Here is a 12,794-nt window from a genome sequence, read left to right on the forward strand (position 1 = left end):
TTTCGTTTACAAAGACGGTTACAAAGAAAGTGTAATACATGTAATTACCACGGTAATACATTGAATTTACAGCTTGTCCAAGGTCATTCATTATTAATACTATAGTAATATCTTCGGAAAGACTTTGATGCATCAAATATTTCTGCATAATTAAAATATTTATGATGCAGGTGGAAGGTTGTGTACTTTTGTCCAACTGAGTAATCTTGCTTTTATAAAATATACCAACTTTTTAATGTTTAATAATTAACATGCTGTAATACACAGTTTAAAATTATTAAAAATCTAAAGAGTATACAACTTAAATTCTTAATTGGAAAAAGACTGTCCTTCAGCAGTGATCGGGATTCGAAACCATGTGTTTTCTGGTGACGGCTCAAATGCTGTACATAAGACATTAAGCTTTATTAGCTCCACCTGGCAGTTTTACAAGGTGATTCCTTGTTTTACCGCAGTGTACTCCGTGCATTTTAAATGGCTGCATCCCTATATACAGTATGTGTAAAAAAGATGGGCAAAGTGGGAAAGATTGCATGTCGAGATGTCTAATATGTCATGTTAATATGTAATGAGATGTTAACAAAGAAACCACACACAACAACTTGTATAAAATCACATAATAGTTTTTTATCTTTCTATATGCCCTCCTTCTTTCTCGTTTTGTACTTCCTAGGTGTTAATTTTTTGATGCATGTGAAAAAGCAAATGTTGTGTCTCAGCATTAGCACATAAAAAAACACAAAAATCACCAGTGTTCACCACAGTTCTGTTAATTTACAGTTGCGATTCCTTAGAGTGGTAGACAACAGTTTCACTCCTGAATTCCCCAGGTTATTGTCACTCAGATAGAGTTTTCTCAGACTGGAGTGTTAAACTGAACAACAGAGGCCAGATCTTCACAACATTTCTCTGTAAGTCCACACTCACTCATCTTGCAGACAAAAAGACAGGCTCAGAGCTGAACATCTGCACAGCTCGTCCAAATCATTGTTTCCATCATTTAGATCCTACATAAGTAGTAACCTCCGAGAAGCAGTGCAGACAGAATCTGACATTATTCTGACATGAAGCAAAACTTAAAAAACTGGAAATTAATTTCTCCCTTGCTCTTTGGAAGGATTGGGACAACAAGAATGAATGTACTTCCAGGATTTCTGTCTTCCTCCTTGTTTCTGTCTTATGCTCCTCAATGACCATTTCTAAAACATCTGTCTATTTTGTGTGGTTTAAAGTCAGGGTGCCATGCTATTTCTCTCAACCCTCAAAACAACTATTCCTTTCTTGAGTTTTTCTAAGTGATTAATGTATTTAAATTGCAGAATTTAATTATTTTCATAATGCTTTGAGTTATACTAGGTGTAAAACATAATGTTTTAAGTGAGATGAATACCTCTTCACTATTTTGCTGGGGAGCGGTCACTCAGGTTGTTGACGCTTTAAGCTGAGCTGCACAGAAGTTAGACTGTAGATCTGGGAGAGTTTGAGTGCTGTAGGTTTTACCTGAGGTTTTCTTCCCTCCCAAATAAATCTAGACTGAAGTTTGCATTACAGGGATATGTTTATACTGTCAGCTAATTGACAAAGTGGTAGTGCAGCATTTGAACACCATCAACATCACTTTTAATAAACAATTATCCAATTCAGGGTCACAGTTACCCAGAGCCTGTCCCAGGAAGCACTGGACACAAGGCAGGATTGAATCCTGGACAAGATGCCAGTCTATCAAAGAGCACACACTCATACCAGTGCCAGCTTTCCCACAAGTCTATTAACCTGCCAGCATGTTTGTGGACTGTAGGACAAAACTGGAACACCACACAAACATGGGGAGAACATACAAACTCCATACAGATAGCACCCCAGGTCTGGAATTGAACCTAGGGCCCCAGTGTGAAATCTCCTGCACTGAGCTGATGGAAGCAGTAACCTGGAGACTGAATCCAGGTGTGGGCTCTGCTGGAAGCAAGCAGGGGAGGCAGGAGAAAGTGAAACTAGAGACGCGATCGAAATGGAAGGGTTGAGCTGAGAGGAACTGATTAAAGCACCAGGCAGAGTCGTTTAACATGCAGGGTTCAGAGCACAGGGATCAGTGCAAGACAGGCAAGGTTAGCGCAAAGAGAAAGAGGAGAAAACACTGGGGAAATTCAAAGCTGAGAAGAATTAAATGAGACTAAAATAAGATATTAACATATTGATAAAGTTTGCATACCTAACTCACTTCCACAGCTACATACTTTCAGATGTATACAGAAAATTAGAAAATACAGAAGGAATACAAGAGTTAAGAGTAAGATACAAATGAGAAATGTGGGTTGGCCAAGTCTTCAAAATCTTGAAAAATATACAACAATCCTTATTAGGAGTCTTTTTTCTTCTGGGACAAACACCAGATGAGCTGCCTTCAGAGGCAGAAAGATGCTTGTTCAGAACTGTCAAGACGGCAGCCATGAAATAAATCACTAGAAACTGATTAAAGCTGGACTGACCTTGTGTTCAAATACATGAATGAAATCTCATAGACAATGTTACCCACAGAATTCTAAATCAACAACATAACAGCATAAACATATGTGTAAAAAGATGGGCAAAGTGGGAAAGCTTGCATGTCGAGTCTCTCGGGAATGAGATGTTAACAAAGAAGCCAGAGACAAGAACTTGTATAAAGTTACCTAACAGTTTTTTGTCTTTCTGTATGCCCTCTTTCTTTCTTGTTTTGTACTTCCTATGTGTTACTTTCTGATGCATGTGAAAAAGTGAATGTTGTGCGTTTCAGAATATCTACATAAACAATAAAAAACAAAGAAATCACCAGTGTTCACTTACCTCAGTGTTGTTAATTTACAGTTGGGATCCCTCAGAGCTGCAGACAGCAGTTTCACTCCTGAATCCACCAGGTTATTGCGACTCAGATCCAGCTCTCTCAGACTAGAGTGTTGAGACTGAAGAACAGAAGCCAGATCTTCACAACATCTCTCTGTTAGTACACATTCCGACATCCTGCAGACAAAAAGACAGGAGCACAGCTGAACATCTGCACAGCTCATCCACATCTTTCTTTCCAAGTCTTCACTACAACACCCAGATCAGCAGTAATATACAGTACAACATCATGTCATTATCCATCTCAAGAGTGTCCACGGATGAGGATGATGAAGATAACACCTGCTTCAAAATTTGGGTTCCAGGAGGAAGAAGAAAGATGAGAAGAAATTCTCAGGAAGGCAGACAGTGGGAAACAGGGAGACACACGGAGCTACAGTGACTGGAAATGGGAAACAGAAATAGAAAGACTTTGACTTTTAACCATAATAAAAATTGCTTCACATGTATTATTATATTTTATTTTGATGTCATCTTCTTATAGTTATTTTAGTTAGTTACAGTGTTGTTGTTTTTCTTCAAATGGTTTATTAATCCCAAATGTAAATGACCAATACTGGAGTAAGTGGACTGGAGATTTTGATGTTTGTAGATATTTTGAGAAAAACAACTTTCCCATTTAAAGAAAATAAACCATTTGAAGAAAAAAAAACAGGGTTTTAACTATAACACCACAAAAAATAATTAATAATTACATTAAGCAATAATATAATTATTATTACAAAAAGTAATAAAAAAATATAGAAATTGATCATGAAACTAAACAAATCTCATCCCTCGCAAAACTACACAACACTGCACACGTTTTACACATGAAAGACCCTCTACACAGACTCCCACATGTAACATAGTCAAAACACACCAACACCTTCAGACAAGAGTCTACAGTTTTACTGGAGGAATTCTAGAGACATCCTGCTCTTCACCAACCCCTCAACCACTCTCCTCCTCTACAGACCCTCCACCTGAAACTGTGTTAATCCTGCTCTTGTAGAAGAGGAGCTGGGTCTGGCCCAGCAGAAAGTGCACTGGGTACAATTCTCTTCTTACTAACATAACTCACCCTGAACACAACAGCAGCGGGAACACAACCGCACATCCTGAGTGTTTTTCTTTGAGAATGAATGTGGATGCCTTGCACTATGTTCATCCTCTCCAGACATTTTACCAATCCTAATCCAGTCCCTTCTGTTCCTCTTTTTTCCTGATAATCTCTCCCTTTTTCCCCCGTCTATTGAATTTAAACTCACCCACACCTCCAAGCTCACTAGTTGATCCGTACACTCTGGATCTCTCTATAGTGCTGTCGTGATTCTCGCTCTCCAGCTTTTTACTCTAGGGACACGTAGCCACGGACCCCCTCAAGTTCAATGAGCACAGTACATGTTTATTTAACCTGGTTGAAGTAAAATATAGCTTGTATTCACTAGAACCCTTACAGTATAGCACCCCAAACAATTACAGTATCTCCACAGTTTTACTAGAGGAATTCTAGTGAGATCCTGCTCTTCACCAACCCCTCAAACTCTCACTCCCTCTACAGACCCTCCGCCTGAGACTGTGTTTATCCTGCTCTTGTAGAAGAGGAGTTGGCTCTGGCCCAGCAGAAAGAGCACTGGGTACAATTCTCTTCTTACTGACATAACTCACCCTAAACACAACAGCAGGGCTGCTGAAGGTCAGAATAAGGTTAGAGAAGAGGTGGATCAAGAGACTCAACATGGGAGTCAGAAAGGTTCAGGTGCTATAGCAGTGAAAGTGTACCTGAATATCAACACAGAAGTGAAACCATAACCAGAGGTAAAACATTAAATTCATACAGTATATAACACATGGGATGACCTAGGTTCTTAATGTGACCGATGTTAATGTTCTTAATGTGGCATAACAAAATGATACTTTTAATTTGGCAGTGCCTCCACCTGAAACAGACCTGAATCAATCTGTGAGTATATTAGGCTTTTGGGACACGTACTGCAGCCTACTGCTAACGTAGCAGTACTGCCAAATTGTAATGTACTGCTAGCTACATTAAGTGACACTAGCTTGGCAGCACCTTTCAAAATGAAATGAAAGCCTAAACCCTGCTTTAGAAAAAAAATTCCTGGACCAGGTAAAGTCAACTTTAGCAAAGACACTTATATAACAAAACCAGGGTTATGTACTATTAGGTGAGGGTCTGTAGAATAGATCTGAGCTACTTTTGGAGAGGCACAATTATTTGTTTGTTTGGGAGGGGAGTGAGACCACTCCCTGTGCATCACTACATGGTCCCAGTCTGGGTGGTCTTATCAACCCCAGCAGTTGTGACAGAAACCCTATGTGACAAAAACAAGGTGATTTTCTATTAGCTGTGGGTCTGTAGAATAAATTTAAGGTATTTTTGAAGAGACACAAATTTTTCTTTGGTCATGACAGGAGTGAGACCACACCTTGCTCATCACTGCACGGTCCCAGTCTGGTAATAGGAGGTGCTCTACATACCTCAGCAGTTTTGACAGAGACACTTATCTGACAAAACCAAGGTGATTTTCTATTAGCTATGGGTCTGTAGAATAGATTTGAGCTACTTTTGGAGAGGCACAAATTTTGGTTTGGTCGGGAGGGGAGTGAGACCACTCCCTGTCCATCACTGCATGGTCCCAGTCTGGAAACAGCAAGTGGTCTTATAAACCCCAGCAACATTTGCAAAGACGCTTATCTGACAAAACCATAGTGATTTTCTATTAGCTGTGGGTCTGTAGAAAAGATTTGAGCTACTTCTGGAGAGTCAAAATGTTTTGTTTTGTCATGAATTAGACTTTTTCCTGTCTAGAAGAGAACAGCTCTGTGTCAGTTTGCAAGCAGAAAGTGATATAAAAACACCAAAGAGCTTGCAAGAAAGAAAAAAAAATAATGAAGAACGGCAATTTCCTATTACCTGTGCGTCTGTGTATCACATTCCACCCAGTTTTAAGGATGTACAAATTGTTGTTGTGCTATACAGTAAATGTGACTTTATCTGGTCCAGGATTTTTTTTTCCTAAAACAGGGTTAGGGGACTTTTATTTTGAAAGGTGCTGCCAAGCTAGCGTCACTTAATGTAGCTAGCATCACGCTACTAAAGCCCTTCTGCTATGTTTATTTACCTTGGTTGAACTACAATATAACCTGTATTTCACCTGAATGTATTAATATTAACATTATATTCACAAACTGTACTAAAACAACAAAAAATGCATATGAAAACTACATAAATTCACACAAGGCTACAGGGGGAACATACTCGACTGGATTTAAAACACACGTAAGCTAATTGACAGAAATGGTAGAGTACAAGACGGCGTACTGTCTGATACCTCCGAAGTTATCTCTGAAGTACAAAAAACGTATAAATACGTGGGAGAGGTATTCGTTTAAATTATTTAAGTGTGATAACACTTTGTTACGGAGCCCGGGAGGGGCCATCAGTTGGAAAAAAAGTTATATCGAGGGAACGATTTACAATTCGTGCTCACGAAATTACTTTTTCCTTCGTTTTCCTTGTGTCACGGTATTCTCACGCATGTAGAAAGTTTCTAAAATGCCAGCATTATCCCAGGCTCCGAGCAACCACTATCAAACGCTATATAACACATTTACGCGTCTTTATATCTGTTGTGTATCTTAATAAAGAGCCGTTCTTATATTATTTAAACTATTTTATTATCTACACAAATCACGCCCTTACACCATATACTCTCTCGTTCTGTTGTCTCGCGATGTCTACTCACTATACTACAAGTACAGTACTCTCACACGTACCATAGTCAAAACACACCGACACCTTCACACAAGAATCTCTACAGTTTAACTGGAGGCACCAGTTATAAAAACATCAAAAATAAGAAACAATGACGTGACCCTGCCTAACTTAGGAATTGCATGACTTTAAAAGATAAGTTTAGTTGGGAAAAAAAAACGTTTTATGCGCACAAAAACAGGTGATTTTCTTCCTCGTGATCAGCTTGGAAACTTACGCTGTAAATTACTTTTTAATCAAACGTTTAAAACACTTGAATTTCATAAACACAAAGAAAAAAAACATATTCTATTATTTTCCTTTGGTACGAAGCAGATCAGTAGGTCTTTTTTTTTCCCAATCAGAGTCTGAGAAAATATCTCCGCGCCCACTGCGCTGCGTCAGAGAAGCGGCGGCACTGAGAGAGGGAGGAGGCGCGGAGCTCTGTAATACAGAATGAGCCGTCTGCAGCCTGGAACGCTTAAGACACAGATCGCGTCTGCCTGTATAACTTAGGTTTTCAAATTAAGCAACGTAAATCATTTCCTTTGACTTCCAGTCCTTTAATTATCATTAAGGATAGCTACTTTCTCACCAATTATATTTATTTTTTAAAGCATTGTTAAACAAAGCAGGAGCTTATTGTACTTCCTAATGACATGACATGTGGAAAGATTATAGATTTTAATCGCCTTTAGGTTTTTATCAATTTTAGCAAAGTGTCATCAAAACAAATACCACAAAACTTTTCTCGATTGTATTTCTGAATGTTATGTCTAACTTAGTTCAATATTTGGAATTCAAGTCATTGTTCAAATGTACGTTAAATCCGAGTATTGGAAAATATGTAAAATACAGAATTAGTAAAGAAAAATATATAAGGATAAAATATATTTTAAAATATTTTGCTATCAACAATTAATAACAGTCTTAACTGTTTATAACAATTAAATGTATTAACTAAGGAATAGGGTGGCAGTGTTTAGCATGCTTTTGGTAAGTTTTTTCATAAATACAACAGTTGCACCAGATATCTCAGTGACTTTCAAAATTAAATTATGCATGCAAATCTGTGAACTAGAAAGATAACTAAGCTATCCATCCATTTCTAATGGTAGCACAGTGGTGAGCATTGGTATCCTACAGTGCTGGGGCCCCAGGTTCAATTCCTTGGGTACAGTATGTGTGGAGTTTGCATGGTCTCTCTGGGTTCATGTGGGTTTTCTCCAAGTACTCTACAGGTACCTACATACTGGTAGGGTTAATTGGCTTATGGAAATAATAATAAGCCACACTCACTCGTGTGAGTGTCTGAGTGTGTGTTTCTGTCTGTTTGTCTACCCTGTGATGTATTCTGGGTGTATTCTGCCTTGCGTCCGTTGCTTGCTGGGATAGGCTCCAGCTCCCCTGTACTGGATAAAGAGATTAGAAAATGGATGGAACTAAAGGAATTGTGTAACTATACACAGTGATTAAACCCACTATGAGATGGCAGGATCTCACTGAGGATGAATTATTTTATAGTGCTGGTTTAACAAAAACAGCTTTTCCACCTCTCTGGCACATCAGTATCCATAACTAGTCGGAAAACAAATCAACAAATTGCCTCTAAATATAAATATCTTCAGATGCTGGCTCAGCATCAGTTATGTTTGCCCATTCTTTCAATTTATGTGCATCCAAAACACAGTTGAACGCTAGCAATTACAATCCTCATTTCAGTATCTATGTAAACATTCAACAGTGGATATTCAGTGAGTCTGTTAACTTTATCACCTTCCCCTGCAGTCTGTAACATCTCCTGTCCATTTGTCAAAAGCATGCCTAACCTTCTTAGGAAGTGTCCCTGTTATCAGTGTATTCCTCAACTTTCCCCAAATTATCTTTTTCCTACCTACCTGTACATCTCTAGTCTTAACATGCTCCATGAGAACTTACTTTTAACCTGTGTCTGTTTATCTACTACATGGTAGCAAACAATCTTTGTCTAATTTTACTGTACCTGCCATTTTTTGCAGCCTGCAGATAACACTTTCAGTTATTCTAGATTAATCATTTCCTACTACTTTGAGAAACTGAAAATCCCATTGTAATTTTCATCCCTGTCTCAACTACTCTTCATTCCTCATTTCAACTATACTGTTACTACAGGAAGTTTCAGGTCAACATTCCAGCTTCTCTGTTGTTCATTTACTTCTTCCTCACTGTTCAAAGCTCCTCTTACTTTCTTAACTCTACTGCTAGTAGATCTTTTGTCCATACATCCTCCCTTGCTTCTTTTTCAACCTTTCCATCCTTCTACTTCAGTGTCTGCAACCTGGCATCTCTTATTCTAGCCATACCTTGAATATCCATATACCTTGCATTTATTTCTAATATACCTGTATGCTGTTATTTTGCATACAATATGTTTTTTTTTTGCAAGAGCTCTTCAGACACGCTGTTACTAGCTTGAACATAACTCCTAATGCTTTGCTCCCTGCAATAAGTCAGACTAACTTAAATCTTCAAAAACTGCTTGTATTAATTTGTTTAAATCACAAACATCATACGTAAATACCGGCCATGTATAGCATTAAAAAAGCTGCATTATGGAACATCACACTGATTTAGTTTCTTTTAAAGGGAACTAGAGAAACCAAAAGGGCTTCTTTTTCTAGAATTGATCTCTGCACATCTTGTTCAGGGTAATTAAATCCACACCGAGCAATCTCCAATATGTTCAGAATTTGACAGCTAGAATCCTGACCAGGTCGCAAGCAAGCAATCACATTACGCCTGTCTTCGAGTCCTTGCACTTGCTTCCTATCAGGTTTCGAGTCAACATCAAAATCCTCATTCAGTACCTGTCTGGCTTATTACCTGTGTATACTCCCCACCTTGCAACCTTTGTCCCTCTGACTCTGGTCCTCAAGAACATCTACATTCTGTGGGTGACAGGGCCTTCTCTAGCTACACCCCAGGGCTCTGGATTTGTATCCCCAGTGATATCGGAGTCACCCACCCTGAGTGCATTGAAATCTAACCTCAAAACCTTTCTTTTTAGAAAGGCTGTTTTTTAGTGTCTGTATCTGCTTCATTTTCTAACTTCGGTAGCACTTCTAACTGCTTGTCTTTCTTATTTGTATTTACTTTGTAACTTGTGGTCCTTAACTGTTTTTACACCTGCTATATTGTTTTGAGATACTTGGATATGTGCTATATTAAATAAAGTTTCTTGTTATTGTTATAGAGAAACATGATCAGATTTTCCCTGGTTCAGAAAAAAATAGGGTCTAAACTACTGGTTTGTCACTCACACCCTGTTTGCTAAATGACTTTGCATACTGATCTGATCAATCTTACTGTACATATTTTCTGAGCTTTCCCCATCCTGTTAGATTATCATTATAATCTCCTTCTCAAAAAGATTAATTTTAAATATCTGTTTTCACTGTTACCATCTACCACCAACATAGTGACAAAATATATACTGATCTTAACTTGACAGCTGCCGAGTCCTAAATTCATCCTGCTACCAACATTGAATAAAAAATCTTTAGATTCCTATATTTATTTCTTTATTTAGTGGTTCCATTAGTAACAGGCTAAATTACTTTGAAAAATGTATTTTATGTGTTGCAAAAAAAAAACTAACTTGCTTTAACACAATATATTTACAAAACATTTTCCCTCACAATCTACCTGAATGCTCAACTATTTGAGAAGCCTTCCATGAAACTATGTTTGCTACTAATTCATATACTATAAGGCTTTCTGATAAAATTACTGTTTTTCATTTTCTGACCCATCAAACCTTCATTCTCACCCTGCCAGAAATGCACCTGATTATTCAAGCCCCTCACTCTCTGCCAAATCTGCTTCAGGTTCACATGTTCTTTGTAATACATGGCTTTCTGTGATTTGATGTATATCTAAGGTTTTGCAAGTGTCCCTGCATCCCTCTTCTGCACTATGTCTGGTCATGACTTTTTTCTGTTTGCTTATTTCAAAGTAACACCATGTAGCGGCAAGGCTTATTAAATATAGGAATTAAGTTTGCTGCTCCCTTGCCAGTCTCTCTCTCCCTCATCTTAGTGGTGTTGGACACAGAGAGGCCATTCCATTTGGTTCAGATTTCAAGTGTTTTTCTATCTTATAGAGTTTCCTGATATGGAACAACTCCCAAGGCTGAAATTCTCCATCCATCCTTATAAATGGTAATTCTGGCGCCTTACTGTCTGGGAGATTCCTTGGGAGAGTCTCATCCCAGATTGTTTAAAACCCTAATGTCAGAGAGCATGGTTACTCATCCTCCACCTCGATCAGCCAATCAGGAACTGGTAGGGCAGGGTAACCCCACGTGGGTCTCGAATGCCCGCAAAACTTTCAACCAATGAACAACCATAGTTCCTCCAGGAAGGGGCCCCTCCAGGACATTTTCAGACTCAGCCTGGACAATCACATGACGGCCAGTGTGTCCGAGTGCCAGGACTTTACTTTGTTCTAAGAGTCGACATCGGAGGTCACCTGCGCGTAACCAAAGGATCCGCCTGAGGTTAGCCCAGCAGAAAGCCTCATGAACCGCTGGTACCCCACCGTGAATGCTCGCCTGATCAACGAGTGAACTACAGTCGGAACTGTCGACAGCTGAATCTCAGTATTCAGGACTAGCCCTACAAATGGAATGACCGGTCTTCTTCCCGTATAAAAAGTGTGACTTGCTCGGACTCGCAGTCACTTTTCACGTGCACAAACTCTGCTAGTTAAGCCAGGACTAACTAGCCGGTCTTCAGAGAGCCCACTGCCAGTGCACCGCAGCAGGAATCTCTCCCTCCTTCTCCCACACCTCACACCAGGACTGCCTGGCACCAGGCCAGAGGATGCCGATTGGATGCAGCAATAGCCTGTCTGTGTTCCTTTGCGTCTGCGGGAGATCTGAATCCACATAAATTTGATGAGTATTCAACATTCTGCATTATAGCTTGAGAATTCAATTGTTACCTCAACCACAGTTGATATCAGTTTAATTCCTATGATTGACGTACTTGCTTTTACGTATCTAGTGTAGAAGTTGTAATCAAAGCTCATTAATGAAAAAGTATAAATGACTGGTATACTGAATGTATGTCTCTTGATTTGTTACTCTTCGTGGTTGATTTTATACCTTATGTATTCTGCTAACCCTCACTCTTAAGATCTGTTATGTTTATATGCACATTTTATATATTAATAATGTATTCTCGTGTTTTAGTATCTGTGTGTGTGTTGCTGAGTTATTCTGCAAAGAATAATTTTGTGACTTACTGCTACAATTAATAATTGTCCCAGTAAATGCACAAAACCCCTACAACCAGCTCCATTTCTAAAACTTTTTTCTCATGTGCATGTTTGTATTTATTTATATCTCTAACACTTAAATGTCCTAAATTTTCATTTGCCATAATTCTTTAGACTGAATTTTAGTTTGAGCCTTAAAAAGCTTAAGGTTTCTCTATCTTTTTTCTTGTCCTACAGAGCACTTTAATTGTGAAGTTTCCAGCATGTTTACATTAATCTATGTACATTTTAAACTGTTATTACTAATTACCAAATTACTGTATTGTGGCTTAATTCACCCTTTCCTGAACTTTTATGGCAAGCAGTGCTGGTGCTGTCTCTGGTGCAATCTTTTGCAGCTGAAATTTCACTGTTTAAAATAATAAGAAATTAGATTGCTCATAAATCCCATCACTTATTCCCATGGTTCTCAAACTGTGGTACGCGTACCACTGCTGGTATGTGACGTGTCCCCAGGTGGTACGCCAGATGACCCTGGAAATTTGTTGTGTGTCTACTGACAAATCGGGTCAGGTTTTAATATTTTCTATTTTAATAAAAAGAGTGTCAAATACCCAGCCTACGTACTATGATACAGTTCGCACTAGTATTTGAGTGGACACAAGTGCTACTATGTGATTCTATACCATTGTATCAGAACGCATGTTATGAACGTAAGTGACCACTTGTATTTAAAAAAGTTATCTTCAGCAAATAGGGAGGTAGGAGAATGTGCGTGATTTTGGAACAATGCCAATCTTGTGAGCACAGGAAAGCGTAATAGATAACAGTAAAATATTTAAGGACTGTTCTAGGTTAATTTGAGAAAAATACACGAGCGTTTCTGTGTTTCGCT

The 12,794-nt window shown here is 38.6% G+C and overlaps 1 protein-coding gene and 1 gene segment (V, D, J or C); both read right to left on the minus strand.

Moving 5' to 3' along the window:
- The window catches only part of LOC148646745 (NACHT, LRR and PYD domains-containing protein 3-like), a 2,700,574-nt gene that overhangs the window by 759,988 nt on the left and 1,927,792 nt on the right, over positions 1 to 12,794 (minus strand). The window contains exon 16 of the mRNA XM_088608537.1: positions 2,824 to 2,997. Coding sequence (XP_088464663.1) covers positions 2,824 to 2,997 — 174 coding nt within the window. The remainder of the gene's footprint in view (positions 1 to 2,823; positions 2,998 to 12,794) is intronic.
- Positions 1 to 12,794, minus strand: part of LOC148646755 (Ig kappa chain V region Mem5-like) — a 364,474-nt gene that overhangs the window by 234,715 nt on the left and 116,965 nt on the right.

The sequence above is a fragment of the Lepisosteus platostomus genome, chromosome 16, assembly GCF_059453375.1.
Source record: "Lepisosteus platostomus isolate fLepPlt1 chromosome 16, fLepPlt1.hap1, whole genome shotgun sequence".
In the NCBI taxonomy this organism is placed as follows: domain Eukaryota; kingdom Metazoa; phylum Chordata; class Actinopteri; order Semionotiformes; family Lepisosteidae; genus Lepisosteus; species Lepisosteus platostomus.